Source organism: Pan paniscus, chromosome 15, assembly GCF_029289425.2.
Source record: "Pan paniscus chromosome 15, NHGRI_mPanPan1-v2.0_pri, whole genome shotgun sequence".
Classification (NCBI taxonomy): Eukaryota; Metazoa; Chordata; class Mammalia; order Primates; family Hominidae; genus Pan; species Pan paniscus.
In genome coordinates, this window is record NC_073264.2 from 92,927,332 (window position 1) to 92,943,292 (window position 15,961).

The 15,961-nt window shown below is 34.4% G+C and overlaps 1 protein-coding gene across 4 annotated transcripts in view; it reads right to left on the reverse strand.

Annotated features, from left to right (window-relative positions):
• Window positions 1–410: 410 nt before the first annotated feature.
• The window catches only part of TC2N (tandem C2 domains, nuclear), a 67,392-nt gene continuing 51,841 nt past the window's right edge, over window positions 411–15,961 (reverse strand). For 3 of the 4 annotated variants that reach the window (XM_003832771.4, XM_055097952.1, XM_055097953.1), the window contains 4 exons: window positions 14,028–14,219; window positions 9,123–9,237; window positions 6,772–6,971; window positions 411–4,822 (listed from right to left, as the gene is read on the reverse strand). In XM_003832771.4, the coding sequence (XP_003832819.1) occupies window positions 4,712–4,822; window positions 6,772–6,971; window positions 9,123–9,237; window positions 14,028–14,219 (618 nt within the window). In that variant the 3' untranslated portion in view covers window positions 411–4,711. The remainder of the gene's footprint in view (window positions 4,823–6,771; window positions 6,972–9,122; window positions 9,238–14,027; window positions 14,220–15,961) is intronic. The other variant, XR_008620957.1, reaches the window with a different exon arrangement.

The following is a 15,961-nucleotide window of genomic DNA, read 5'->3' on the forward strand; positions in this document are numbered from 1 at the left end:
CTGTTTTTCACAGCGAGTCAGCTGACAACACAAATGAAGTAGGATGGCTAGGGAGGCAGAGTCAGTGATCATGAACAGCAGTGCTTGGTTTTGTGTGTTTCAGGTCAGGGACCTACCAAACCTTTCCTAATTCCTTCCGCTGCATTAAATTCTTTCTTTATTTGAGCCTCTAAAGCATTTTGTTCATACCTTAAAACCTGCTTTCTACTAGAATCTTGCTTTATATTGTTTCATTTACCTACCTAAATATAAAATCTCAGTGTAAACAATGGCTTATTCATTCTTGTATCCCTGAAAGCACTAAGCATGGTTCTTTATGTGAAGTACTAGATTTTTTTTGCATTTAGTTATTAAATATATCATATAAAATGGCTCATTTAAAAATGTGGTTTCGAGATTGACTTCATACATTATATAATCAAGAAAGATGAAAGACTCAGAAATTAAAAGACAATTTTAAACCACAGTTAACCAAATTTATTTCTGCTAAAATAAGTATCCTATCCTGAAGGGCAGACATTTTTATCATCCTACTGCCTCAGAAACTAAAGGCAGCGCAGTGGCTTGCACCTGTAATCCAAGCACTTTGGGAGGTCGAGGCAGGTGGATCACCTGAGGTCAGGAGTTCAAGGCCAACCTGGCAAACATGGCAAAATCCTGTCTCTACTTAAAAAAAAAATACAAAAAAATTAGCCGGGCATGGTGGTGGGTGCCTGTAATCCCAGCTACTCAGGAGGCTGAGGCATGAGAATCACTTTAACCTGGGAGAGGGAGGTTGCAGTGAGACAACATCGTGCCACCGCACTCCAGCCTGGGCGACAGAGTGAGACTCCATCTCACAAAAAAAAAAAAAGGATGACCCAGAAACAAATCCCACAGCATAGAATATGAAGATCAATATTGAATAAACATCATCACCATTTAAAAGTCATATTCTCATTTGGTGATTTAGTTTAACATAGAATCAGATAGCTTTCTATTGTTTCAGAAGACATACAAAACTTTTTTTTTTTTTTTTTTTTTTTTGAGACAAGAGTCTTGCTCTGTCACCCAGGCTGGAGTGCAGTGGCGCGATCTCGACTCACTGCAAGCTCCTCCTCCTGGGTTCATACCATTCTCCTGCATCAGCCTCCCGAGTAGCTGGGACTACAGGCGCCCACCACCACGCCTGGCTAATTTTTTGTATTTTTAGTAGAGAACGGGGTTTCACTGTGTTAGCCAGGATGGTCTCCATCTCCTGACCTTGTGATCCGCCCGCCTCGGCCTCCCAAAGTGCTGGGATTACAGGCATGAGCCACCGTACCCCAGCCCAGAACTTTCTTTCTAGACATCTACTGCCATTATCAGAGTCCTACAGTTTAATATAATTATTTATTGTAATCATTGTTTATAGAAATCATATTTTTTATAGATTAAAAAACTTAAAAATAAAAAAGTACTAAGTTAAAAAAAACTCCACTAGGAGATTACTAAAACTGTAGGCCACATTCATCTTCCTACAATTCTTCACCCACAAAATAAAATCCAATTTAGGAGGCTCCATTAACTCTTTTAATATATTTCTAAATCTTAAATCTATATTTCAAAATGAACATGGTACTTCATATGGGCCCACTTTTCATAATTCTTTCAACTCAATGTTTTAGCCAAAACTGCAAACATTTGAAATTTAATTTTGAATAAAAATTATAGCTTATGCACCAAGACAACATTAGAAAGTGTCTTCAGACATTTTATCAGGTATTTTCCTCATTACACCCAACCAAACACAGAAAGAAATATGTATTTTTGAAATGTCAATTACTGCTATGCTATCAAAAGCTGACATTTATTACAAATTTCTGAAATCCTTCATAAGCAAGTATTTGATTAAACAAAAATGGAAAATGTTACTAGGAGATATAGTTTACACCTGGCTGTTGAGTACATTAGTATCAGAGAAATTCATGTAACTATATTTAAACAGAACTTCAGTTTAGGTTCTTTTCAGACCACAATTATATAACTTGTTCAAAATCCCACTAGTTTCTTCTTAACAGTCTTGGTAAGAGATGAAACTGATATACTTCAGAGGCCATTTCCCTAGGAGTACTGCTTTTAAAAATCATGCAAAACAAAAGCCAAATAGTGATGTTATATTTTAACCCAGGCTGCAGCTATTTGTGTTGATCTGAAAGCTTACAAGTAAATCCACTGTTAGGAATGAGCACTGTGCAAGCTATCAGCTATCAGCATGAACCCTTCCATGGTTTCCTTTGATCACGTGACATCATTATGATTTCCTTCTCCTTGCGTAAGTGGGTAAAGGTCAAGAAATGCCTAGGCAAATATGAAGAGAAGTTATTTTGGCATAGAATCTCATTTTTTACTCCCAGCTCCTAACGTTTTTCTCACAATATGCATACCTATTAACAGGAGATTGGATTTTTATTTATAGGTCCACATAAAGCTTCAAGGAAATAACCAGCATTAGTACCTCCTCACCTGAAAAAGGCTTAAGTAAACACTAATTAAAACATTTAGGATCTTAGTTGTATCAATACTTCTGTACCTGAAAGCTCTTTTAAATGTAAGGGTTTTCTTTTTATTGTTTTATTTACCTAGGATTCTAAGAAACCGAGAAGTCATAGCTTTCCCTTAAATTATACATCATACATACATTGTAAGAATATAGAAAATTAAATAAATCAAATAATTAAATATTAAGTTAAATGCATGACTACATATATTAAATTTGGAAATTCAAAGCATTAATAGAACAGAGAAACCAGCTAAAACAAATTGTAGCTTTTAAAATAAACAATAAAGCCCGTTATTTATTATCTAAAAGCCAGTAAATACATTTACTTCTTTGGTACCCATTAAAATAGTTGCATTTGCAGAGGATGTTTAGGGCAGCGAAACTATACTATATTATAATGATGCATACATATCATCATATATTTGTCAAAACCTATAGAATGTATAACACCAAGAGGGAACTCTAATGTAAACCATGAACTTTGGATGATAATGATGCTTCAGAGTAGGTTCATTGATTGTAACAAATGTACCATTGTGGTGCAGGATACTGATAGCCTGGGAGGCTGTTGAGGGCTCTGTCAGGGGAGAAAGGAAATCTCTATCTTCCTCTCAATTTTTCTGTTAACCTACAACTGCTCTAAAAAAAAAAGTCTATTTTTAAAAACAATTTTTAAAAGTTGTATTTGTCTCAGATTTAAAATATTATCACACAGGTGATTTATCTTAAAAATCCATGTGAGTACTGACCTATATGTCATTTTTTGCAAATCTAAAACAAAAATATTTCAAAATGTTCAGTGGCAGAGAGTACTGGTACCACAAAATCAGAGCAGTAGAAGCAAAGGGGATATAAGATGTGGACATTTTGTAGCTTGAGGAGATGGCACCTAGGGAAAAGAGAATTAAGTGTTTATTTGGGAAAATGTTAATGATATACACAGAACATAGGAGCTGGAATAAAGAAGGCATGCTTAGGTTATAGCAAGGTATACTCCTGGCCTAAAATATCACCATCTTCCTCTGCATGCATGGGACAAAGTAAGAATGGGGGCAGAAAAAAAGGGAAGACTGAGAACACAGAGCACTTAGTCTACTTATTAGCAAAAATAAAGTGAGATTTTCTAAAATCAGGTATAATGTCATCTATCTCTCCAAAAAACTGTTCTTTTTGGCCACAGTTCTTATGGTCAATTAAGCTGAAATTATTTCCAAATACTGAGTTCTAATAAGTACTGGAAAGAAAACTGCAATAGAAAATATTTGTTACACAGTATAATCAGGTATGGTTATGAAAAAAATGAGAAAATACTCAAACACGGTAAATTATAGAATAATCTAAAATTTAAAAACTAAAAACGAAGTGATTATCATAAAATACTGAATTTTCTATTTAAGCTCATTTAATTCTGTGAATTAGGATGGACCATATGGATGATACTCTTATTTTAACTCCAAATAAAACAAATAGTAAAATATTTGAGGGAAGAAAACAGCAAAGTATGTATATTCTGGGTTTCCAATTAAACTTCAACCTTCTGGTGTTTTCAATTATTCCTGCCAAAATGTAGTTTTCTATTTCTGAAGTTTTTTGGAGATAAGTAGCTTACAAAGGGATAATGTGATGTCTTATGGGTAAAAAAATTATAAAACACAGGGCACAAACTTTCTCCAAATATAGAAAATAGTTGAAATGGTTCAATTCATTTTTACCGGGAGAAAATACATAGCAAGAGGTAAACAGTGGAGCCAAGACCTAATCAATAATGCCTAGCACTGAAATAATGGTAAAGTCTTCTAAATGCCAATAGTACTAACAGAGACTTGATATACCAGGTTTTGAATATCTAAGTAAAGCTTAAAATACAAAAGCAAAAACATAATATAGAAAGAACTATCTATGGTTGATATTCTCACAGACTTTATAATTTATTTAGTCATCCTAATAATACTTTGATTTTACTGTCTGTGTCTCTTGTTGCAGTTTTAAAACATTTCCTTTACTTTGGATATCTGATAAAATTCATTACATTTTCTTATCAAATTTTCTATCAGATACATTATATACCGTAATTATAGCCCCCATAAATTGACAAATTTGTTGATTTGCCTCTTCTCATTGGTAGCAAATTGAAATCATAAGTCTTCTAAAAGAATGTCAAGTTCTTCACCAAATTAATGTGTGAAGTCTTCAAGATGGATTTAATTTGTGCCACCTGATAACAACCTTTTCTGGATTTATTACTGTCTCTTTCCACTGGTTCACTGCTTCAATGTTATTACTGTCTTCACTTATCCAAATCTGTAAAGGAAAGTATGTACAATCATTTAACTTGACACAATAATAATAACTACATTCAGACAGTTAGTTACTCTTACTGATGGAAGAAATTTGGAAGTTTGCTTTACATATTTTAAATTAAACATCTTTCTTTTTTCCAAAAGTCAGATTGATTTCTCTATTTGACATTTAAATGCTAAAACATTTAACCTGCTTAGTCATTCTGAAGACTAGTTTATAAGGTTCAGTTCAAAAATTCAAGGTGAAATATTACAAAATCATTTCCCCTAGAACAGTTATTAGTATCCTTTCCTATTCAACAAATCTAGGAGCTCAACTTAAAACTGATCCCAACCACTCAAAAACATTTTTGTAAGGATAATTAAACTGAGGCTAATCATGGTTCAAATTAGATTGGTAAGGAATGTGCATTTTATATCACCTTTTACAAGAAATAAAGTGTAATCTTAATTAAAATCTAATAGTCATTCTTGATCAATAGTAATTTCATAGTACCCATCACTTATGTAACTTAAATACTACATGTGAATGTATACATAGTATTATGCAAATTGTACAAAAGACATCACAATAATTATATTATTATGAAGACAAGGAATAAAAAAACTTGAATTTTCATCTCACCTCTAGCACTAACAAATGCTTTTACCTTGAAGTTAACTTCTCTGAGATTCAGTTTCTAAGAGACTGGAGCAGGTCATTGGTTTAAACCTTTTTCCTTTTCTTTCTTGGTCTAAAGAACCTTCCTTTCAAATGAAATCTTACAAATAATCCCAGTATGTAAAACAGACATTAGAGTACTTTCGTTGATACAGGGGTGGAAGACCTTGAGTTCCCCTTTGGCTACCCCGTCACAGTTCCTCCTAAGGCTATACCAGATAAGCCATACGGAGCAGATGACCAGCAAGAACCTTTCCAGAATTATTATTCTAACTAGAATCTTAACCAAGAGAATGGAATCACCACAAATGTTATCATGAAAATCATCTCAAGTAAATTTCCTATTCCATTCATATCGTTAAGTTGAGGCTCGATGATATACGAAAACTTTAACTGAATTGACTTCATAAAGGCTTAATGGCCTTCAAAATTATGCTGGTTATATGAATTCTTAAATTCAAGCTCTTTTCCAAATAATAAATGATAAAACAACATTTTAATTAGTATTTTACGTAAAAATATATATTAAAAAAATCAAGGAGCTGATATCAATGTTTGAAAATTCATATATAATTTGAGGATTTCATGTAGACTGTTAATAATATCTTGTCAAGTTGAAGCTTTTAAACCAATAATATAGATTTTGGAATTTAAATGTGGTTCAAACAATCGTAATTAAGGTAAAAGATAATGGACAGCTACCACTAGTCTATTCAGAGTAAGGAAAGGAAACAAGTTCCTAGAGGACTGGCAAGTTAGCAAGTGTTATGTTGTTTTATACAAATTGTACCAAGATTTTAAAATAATCCAGACAGTAGTATTAACTAAATAATATCACAACCACTGTTAAAATGGACATGTTCTAGGAATTCAAAACTAACTCAGGTAAGAGAATATAAAAAGTGCCCATGTTAAACATTAAATCAAAGATTAAACAAAAGAAATTTGATACTCGAAGACTTAAGAAATTGATTTAAATACTTAATGTTCCCTCCTTCCACAAGGAACAAGTCAGTAGTACTGAAAAATTGATAATTCTCATCGTTTTTGAAGTTAAAAAGCTCAGAAAAAAAACATATTTAAAGATAAACCTGATTGCTCAGAAATTCCAACTATTTGTATTAAAGCAAAAAGTCTGACAAGTTTTGATTTTTGTAGCAACTGAATTTTGATTTATGATGCTGAAGAACTGTACTCTATTTGACTTTAATATTATCCTGTATTCCCTTTGTTAACTGACTGTTTAAATGCATAGAAAAATACAAGGAAGGATAAAAACTCCTACTAACCTGGCCCACAAAGTGTTTTCTTCTTACAGAGCTTCGACTGTAAAGCTTAATGAGAAAAACAATTTCTTTTTCACTCTGTATAAGTGGAAAAATCATAGTCTCTCCCCACTTGACTCTTCCATTGGAGGCCTTCAGTAAGCGTGTCTTTTTCTTATAAATCAACTCTCCCGAGCTAAACATTCCCACCTTCACGAAAAAACCTAAAAAATTAGAAATATTGGTTTATAAAATGTTATTCAAAATACCATATAAAGATGTGTATATACACATCCAAGTTGGAATATATATATATAACATTTATTGTAAAAAATATAGATAAGTCACTTTTAAATGTTTGATGAGCTACGACCATAACAGAAAACAGTTCTAATCAACTTTATAACTTTGGCCATACTTTACTACTGTAACTTTAAATGAACTTAATCTTTCTGTGGCTGAATGCCATTAAAGACTGGAAATGGAGGCATAAACAACAATCACAGTAAAAGAGTGCACACTGAAAAGGATCACACTAAAGAGAGGTGCCAATTTTTTGGACAGCTGGAGGTATTTATTTCACAATTATATAGGTAAAATATAAAAGACTCCAGGAGTTAAGTATATGCCCACTAGATAAAATCTGTACTTTAAATTTGAGATGTATAGAGCTTCCAGTAATGGCAGAATAGCTTGTATAAACTAACCTTCCCATAAACAACTATTATAAACTTTGGAAAAAAATTTTAAAACGCTAAAAGCAGAAAGAAACTGGAGGGAAGTCAACTGGTAAAAGACGGGAACTTCACTGGGTAAAATTCAGGTTGATATAGCTTTTCACCTAAGCATACTCCCCTACCTGACTGACACACAGTGCCTACAGCTCAAGCAGAAAGTACAGTCTGACTAATTGGAGGTGACAGAGCTGGGGTGCCAGGGAAGCAAGAAAGTGAGAACTCCCAGAAAGGTGGGAGCCACAGTGAGGGCTGAGATCCGACCGTCAGATTGATAGAATGAAGAGTTGTGGTCATCCTGATAAGCTGTTTTAAGGGAAGCCCGTCATAAACAGCATCTGTTGTCCTTGTTTCCTAGAATTAATTATATATAGTTCTGATGATTTATTCCAAGTTAGGTTTTATTTGCTTATTTTTATTTTAGGATTCTCCATCTATCTACACAGGTGACATAAGTCTATAATTACTTTTTGTGTGTGCTATCCATTCTGTTTTAGTATCGAGAATATGCTGACCTCACAAAATTACTTTTTCCATCTTCTTTTCATGCTTTGGAACAGCTTATATACAACAGAAATTACATGTTCCTTGAAAATTTGGTAGAATCTCCCAGTACAATTACCTTGGTCTAGTGCTTTTATTAGAGGCAGTTGTTTAACTACCTTTTCATGCTTATTCTTTTATTCGGATTTTCTTCCTCTTCTTAAGATTCTACTTTCAACCTCTGAATTTCTCAGAAAGTCATTTATTTTACATAGATACCCAAATAAATTGGTATAGCTATATATGGTATTGCTTTATACATGATAGAATCTCTTCTGAATTTGAAATTATATCCTCTTCATTGCTCAGAATATCATTCATGTTTTGTCTATTTTTTCACTTGATCTCACCTTCTATAGATGTGTCTATTTTAATGATTCTTTCAAAGAAGCAGCTTTTAGTTTTATTGATTATGCCTTTTGTGGTTGTCTCCATATCTGTCACCTTCAACTTTAGCTTTAATACCTTACTCTAATTTCTTTGGGTTTGTTGTTTTTCTAGCTTCTTGAATTGAATGCTCAGTTTCATTTATTTTTAGTCTTTCTAGTTACGGTGAACATGCATTGCTTTTGCCTGCCCCCATACAGTTCCCTTCTTTTAGTAGGGAAAAGGGGCACTTCTGCCCACTCAAATCTCTGGGACTAGACAACCAAAGTATCACAACTCCTGGTTGTACACAAAACACAGGGAGAGAAAAGTGTTTCTAGGTTTGTTTTTGATATATATATTTTTTACAATTAAGTTTCTAGTTAGCAGGGCATTCCACAAAGGGCACAGACCTAGAGAGAGGATAAATCATTTCAGGTGGTAAAATATAACTGAAAATCCTCTAGACATTCAACCTGTATGAACTGATGAGCTAAATAAAAAACAGTATCAAAGGCAGACAGGTCATAACTGGATAACACTCAAGAGACCACTGTATTAAGGTAGACACAATGGCTAAAATTTGAAATCTTATAATTTTCAATTTAAAGTAAATAAGTTAAATAATAAAAGTTACTAAGATTTTAATCTCCATTGTAAGGAATGTAAAAAAAATACTTTATATTACTAATACTTTCTGAAGATTCTACTTTGAACCACTGATATACTTACTCAAAGTCAGAGGTGTTGATGAGCTTGGAAGGTACCGTGCCTCAAGAATTTGTAACTGAATTCTGCTATTTACTGCTTGAAAACAAGTCCCCAATTCAAGTTCTGCATGGCAAACCTGCATATCAAAAAAGTGTCATTTGGTAGTTAAGAATAAAGTTTTTGAGACAATTCAAAAATTAAAAGATAAAAAGCTAAGGTGAGAAATTTTGAAAGTATTCCTTTCAAATGATATTCAAAACTATAAGTTACAAGACAAAGTTATGAAGATAAATATCATGAATTCTTTAAAGTACTCATTTGCATGGATTCTGAAAATACAGGTTATATCTATGTACTGAAACTTCAAAATCTGTGACACCTAGAGCCAATTCAAATTAAAAGCAAATTAAATTAATAAGCAGTATCACTGAAGAAAATGCCAATGAAATTAACACAAAAGGAATACACTTTCAAAACAACTAAATGTAGTCAAATTATTTTTAGAGAACACTGAAATATGATTAAAAAGTTACATATGAAAATCATCATTTTTTTCTAATTATGGAGATCAGAGTAGGTGCTACCACAATCAGAAGACAGCAATAAACAGATCTGTGGATTAAGAGTTGAATTACTATGCTGAATGGAAGCAAGTTAAAGAAAGCTGGCAAGAAGGAAGCTAGTCAAAGTGATGAGGCAGTAAATAATAAGGAAAAGGTCAAAGAAAACCTGAGGCAAACAGCAAAATGAAGGAGACTTAGAGAAGAGGAAAAATTAAAATGTGTTCTTCAGTACTGCTGACCAACAGCAGAAGAAAGTTGGTTATTTGTCTGTGAAATACAACACAAGCCAGACTACTTAGGTGGATTCCAAGGTCCTTGGACTGAAAAATAAAAGGGAGAATGGTTGTCCAAACACAAAAACACTATTGTTTACATGTTGAAAAGAGTAAGAATAGGAATAAAGTAGGAACATAATGTTCACAGATCACACTAGGGCTCAGCATAGACAGACACAAAAGTCTTTGTTAGTACTGATTCCAATAAAGTTACAGAACAACTGAATGACACTTGATGAAGACATTTATATTTGATATTGCTCAGTATTCCCCAATAACTGGCTCATAGCTCATTGGGAAAAACAACAACAACAAAAAAAAACAACAAAAACTCCAACCTCTCCATATACATAACATTGACAGAAACTTGGTGTTTTCTTAAAATATGATTCTGTATTTCAAACCAGTCATGCCATAAGAAATGAAGAGATAGAAAAGGAAAAGTGAATTGCTTAACAAGTACAAACTCAACTGTTGGAATTTAATTTCCCCTTGAAAAGGTCTAAATTGATGATAAAACTTGTTATTTGGCAACAAATGCTGACTTCTAATAAATAAGTTAATTTATTGCTTTTGACTGTAATCAGAATGAGAATGAACTAACAACTTTTCACATGAACTAATTTGGTAGCCATAAAAAAAAAAAAACCTTTGCTGATTGAAAAAAAATTGCTGTCCTTGGCATTTAAAAAATATATTTTAAAAGATAGAGTCACACTGTTTATAAAACACAAGGGAAATCATGGTTATTTTATTATTTTTATTACAGTTTTGTACCCACAATGTAATAACACTTATGAAAACACGTAAAGGTGGCAAAACGTCTCTTATTGTTACACAATTATAGAGTTCACTCTCATAAAACAGAGCAGCATTTGGCAATAGGCTTACCATTTCCCACTTGCCAAGGTTATTTCACAAATTCAATTCATGTTCCAGGACATTAATTCAGATCATGAAAAACTGTTCAAAGATTTAAACTATTGGCCAGGTGCGGTGGCTCACGCATGTAATCCCAGCACTTTGGGAGGCCGAGGCGGGCGGATCACGAGGTCAGATCGAGACCACCCTGGCTAACACAGTGAAACCCCGTCTCTACTAAAAAAAAAAAAAAAAAGAAGAAAAAGAAAAAATTAGCCGGGCGTGGTGGCTGGTACCTGTAGTCCCAGCTACTTAGGAGGCTGAGGCAGGAGAATGGAGTGAACCCAGGAGGCGGAGCTTTCAGTGAGCCGAGATTGCACCACTGCACTCCAGCCTGGGCGACAGAAAGAGACTCCATCTCAAAAACAAAAAAAAAAACAAAAAAAAAAACACAGAGCAGCATTTGGCAATAGGCTTACCATTTCCTACTTGCCAAGGTTATTTCACAAATTCAATTAATGTTCCAGGACATTAATTCAGATCATGAAAAACTATTCAAAGATTTAAACTATTTAAATCTCATAATAACCAAAAAATTAAAATTCCAATCAATTAGCAGTTATGTATTGACTGCATTTAATAAGCACAAAACTGCTCTTGAATAATGTATCCTTTTATTCAGAAAAGAAAACATTGTTAGCCTTCCTGGAAGGGTTGAAATGAAATGCTGAGCATCATTAGAGAACATCACGATCTGGTGATGTTTGAGAATATCTTCTTAGCAGGGCAATACATGGTAGAGTTAAAAGAGCTGGGTTTGGAATCAGACTGCCTCCATTCAAATCCTGACTCCCCAACTACTGGCTGTATAACCTCAGGCAAGTGTTCCCCTGATCTCCACAAAAGGGATAAAGAACAACACGGTGATAATTAGATCATTAGATCACGTAGCATTGAGGCAGCCGTAAGATAAATCTCTGTAAATGCCAGCTATTTCTTCAGGAAAACGTATTTCTTCCACATTATTCAATACCGAAATTTGAGATGTGAAGTAATTATTTACATTATTATTTGTCAAGGTCAAGGACTCTTTATTGAGTAAAAACCCGAAAGTTGTGCTGTTCATGGTGAAACAGTTGTCAGTGTGGATGGGAAAGTACAGCTCTTTAGACATCACTATTAGAATATTTATTTTCCTCTTCAACACATTAAAACAAAGCATACTATTATTGCTTTAGCCAATAATATGAAACATTCACACTTATTAACATAAACTCACTGGTCCAGCATAGCCCAAACACTCTTCTTTCAGGGTATCAATCTATAACCCTAGCACCTGGCATTCAGAAAATACACAAATATTTATAAAATCTCTGATACATGAAATATGATTTAGTAGAAATTTAGCCATAATTATTCATTCATATTTTCCAACGCAGATAATAATATCTTAATTCCCCAGAAAATTCCTGAGTTCTCTTCTTATATACTCTGTTTTTAAAGTTTTAATATATGAATTATCTATTTGAATAGTCTATTTGTGCCTTCTGTAAACTATGGCTGCAGATTACTACCTACTAAGCTAGTGTCAAAAATGCCAGTGACAAACTCCTGTCATAGTTACAGAACAGCACATTGGGGGTTGAGATAAAGAATAATAGGCAAGGCTGGGCACAGTGGCTCATGCCTGCAATCCCAGCAAATTTGGGAGGCCGAGGCAGGAGGACTGTTTGAACTCAGGAGTTTGATACCAGAAAGGGCAATATAGCAAGACCCCTCATCTCTACTAAAAATTTAAAAAATTAGCTGGGCATGGTGGTGTGCCTGTAGTCCTAGCTACTCAGGAGGCTGACGTGGGAGGATTGCTTGGGCGGGGAGATGGAGGAGGCGGTGAGCTATGATTGCGTACCACACTCCATGCTGGGCTACAGGGCTTTCTGTCTTCCTCAAAAAAAAGGGGAAGGGAAGGGAAGGGAAGGGAAGGGAAGGGAAGGGAAGGGAGGGGAGGGGAGGGGAGGGGAGAAGAGGGGAGAAGAGGGGAGAAGAGGGGAGGGGAGGGGAGGGAAGGGAAGGGAAGGGTAGATACATGTTTCTGCCCCATATCCCCCAAAATTCTAATTTTTTTTAGTTTATGTATGGGCATTTTTTTAAAGCTCCCAGATGATTCTAATGTATACCCAGAGTTAAGAAGCACTTCCAGTCACCTTAAATATTTTTGGAAACAGGTAAAATATAAATCCCATACAAATTTAAAACCGCATATAGGTTTGACCTTACAAAAGCTTAAGACTGATTTTTATAAACATTATCCTAATATTCAATCTATACAATTTAATTAGAAATTCCTAAACAATTTAAAAACAGTGTTCAGTTGGCTGAGAGAAGCAAATAGCAGGTCCCAATCAGCACCATTAGGTAATAAAGCTTTTTACAGAAAAAAAAAAAAATCAGCTGTAAAAACTTCTAATCAATTTATGAGCTGCTGTATAGCTTACTCATGGTTAAAACAACTTTCCTAATCTATTTCAGGGCAATCTCTGATTGAGTGTGGAATTTATGATTCTTTCTTGTTTTTCCTAAGTTATCAGCTACCTAAAAAAACTTTAAAAAAAAAAAGGTTATTCATACTTCAGAGTTATTTCTCCTGAAGTATGAAACATTAATAAGAAATGTGCTAGGAGAGGCCGGGCGCAGTGGCTCACGCCTGTAATCCCAGCACTTTGGGAGGCCGAGGCGGGCAGATCACGAGGTCAGGAGATCGAGACCATCCTGGCTAACACAGTGAAACCCCGTCTCTACTAAAAATACAAAAAAAAAATTAGCCAGGCATGGTGGTGGGCACCTGTAGTCCCAGCTACTCGGGAGGCTGAGGCGGGAGAATGGCGTGAACCCAGGAGGCGGAGCTTGCAGTGAGCCGAGATCGCACCACCACACTCCAGCCTGGGCGACAGAGCGAGACTCCATCTCAAAAAAAAAAAAAGAAGAAAAAGAAAAAAGAAATGTGCTAGGAGAAGGTAACCCTGAGGTTATTTTCCAATGGAGAAAGAAAACAGTTCTGTTAACATTTTATCAATAATTTCTAAAATATTTGAAAATAATATTATTGCTACTTGAGAGCCTTCCAGATCCTCTAATATTCTATTCAGGTTATTCTCTAACAAACAAAAGCCCATCCACCAAATAATTCTAAAAGTATGAAATACTCTTAACATATTATTATCGCTTACAGAAATTTTTGAAGGTGGTGTTATATCCAAAGAGTAATCCATTTCCTGTGTGCTAAGGGTTCTCAGTGACAGTGAGCATTCTCCAATGGTTTTCTTCCTGGGAGTCTGGGTTTGAATCTTAAATACAAGTCTTACAGTTTGTAGACTTTGAAGTTTAATAGCAAATACAAACGTTTCCATAAATTCAATAGCCTTAAAAAAAAAAAAAACAAGAAAACATAAAATGTATAAATAAAAGGCTTATATGCCAATACAAAATAATATTTTATTTTATATTGAGGAAAGGTATATTTAATTCTTTTTACAACAAAACATCTTTTTAATGTGAATGAAAATAAGAATGACAATGACTTGTTTTTCTAGAATTTATCCTGGGTTCTACCTTTCTTAATTTCACAAATCATCCTTTAAATTATTTAGGAATTCAGGTCATATCAACACCATGCTCACCACAATACAGCTTTTTCCCTTTTTAAAAATTAATTGTTTTTCCATCTTTGGTTCTGGCATCTTTCCTGTTATCAATACCATTCTTCAACAGTTCAGGAGAGTGGTGCAAGAATCTCATATGCAAGCACTCTCTTGTTCATAGTATCTAACTTGTTCACATAAAGAGACTTGAATTGTTTCTTTAAAGGAGTTATTTTTTGTCTAAAGAATCTTCCCATCTATCTCAGGCTTCAATTTCTCTTTTGGTGACATTTATTCCACCCTTTCCGATCTGAAAATCTAACTCCTTGATAGAGAAGACAAAGGAAAATATGAGTTTAAAATTATACCTTCTCTCCTAAGCACCCATCTCAGTCAGCAAGTCACTGTTTTCTAGCCTCAGAACATTTTTAAATGCTCTTGTTACTTTTAATATTTTTAAATCGTTGGCTTACTATGGGCTAACATATTCTTGACACTAGACGGTTCTTTGCCATACACTTCCTTCTTTCCATCTTTAATGCATCCATTTAGAAAGGAGCTTTTATTCCTTTTGAAAAGGCAAGATATCTGGGCAACTAGCATAAATATTTTGACTACAGGCATACCTCATTTTACTGTACTTTGCTTTAATGTGCTTCATAGACATTACATTTTTTAAAAATTGAAGGTTCGTGGCAACACTGTGTTGAATAAGTCTATCAGTGTCGTTTTTCCACCAGCGTGTGCTCACTTCATGTCTCTGTCACATTTTGGTAATTCTCATAATAGTTCAAACTTTTTCATTATTATTACATCTGTTATGGTGACCTGTGATCAGTGATCTTTGATATTACTATTGTAATTGTTTTGGAGTGCCACGAACCACACCTATATAAGATGGGCAACTTAATCGATAAATGTGTGTGTTCTGACGGCTCCGGCAACCAGCTGTTCCATCTCTCTCCCTCTCCTCAGGCCTCCCTGTTTCCTAAGACACAACAATATTGAAATTAGGCCAATTAATAACCCTAAAATGCCCTCTAAGTGTTCAAGAGAAAGGAACAAACGTACATCTCTGACTTTAAATCAAAAGCTAGAAATGACTAAGCTTAGTGAGGAAGCTATGCTGAAAGCCGAGATAGACCAAAAGCTAGGCCTTTTATACCACTTAGTCAAGTTGTGAATGCAAAGGAAAAATTATTGAAGGAAATTAAACATGCTACTCCGGTGAATATACAAATAAGAAAGTGAAACAGCCTTATTGCTGATGTGGAGAGAGTTTTATTTGTCTGGAGAGAAAATCAAATCAGCCACAACATTCCCTTAAGCCAAAACCTAATCCAGAGCAAGGTCCTAACTCTCTTCAATTCTATGAAGGCTGAGAGAAGTGAAGAAGCTGAAGAAGAAAAACTAAAAGCTAGTAGAGGTTGGTTCACGAGGTTTAAGGAAAGAAACAGTCTCCAAAACATAAAAGTGCAAGGTGAAGCAGCAAGTGCTAATGTAGAAGTTGCAGCAAGTTATCC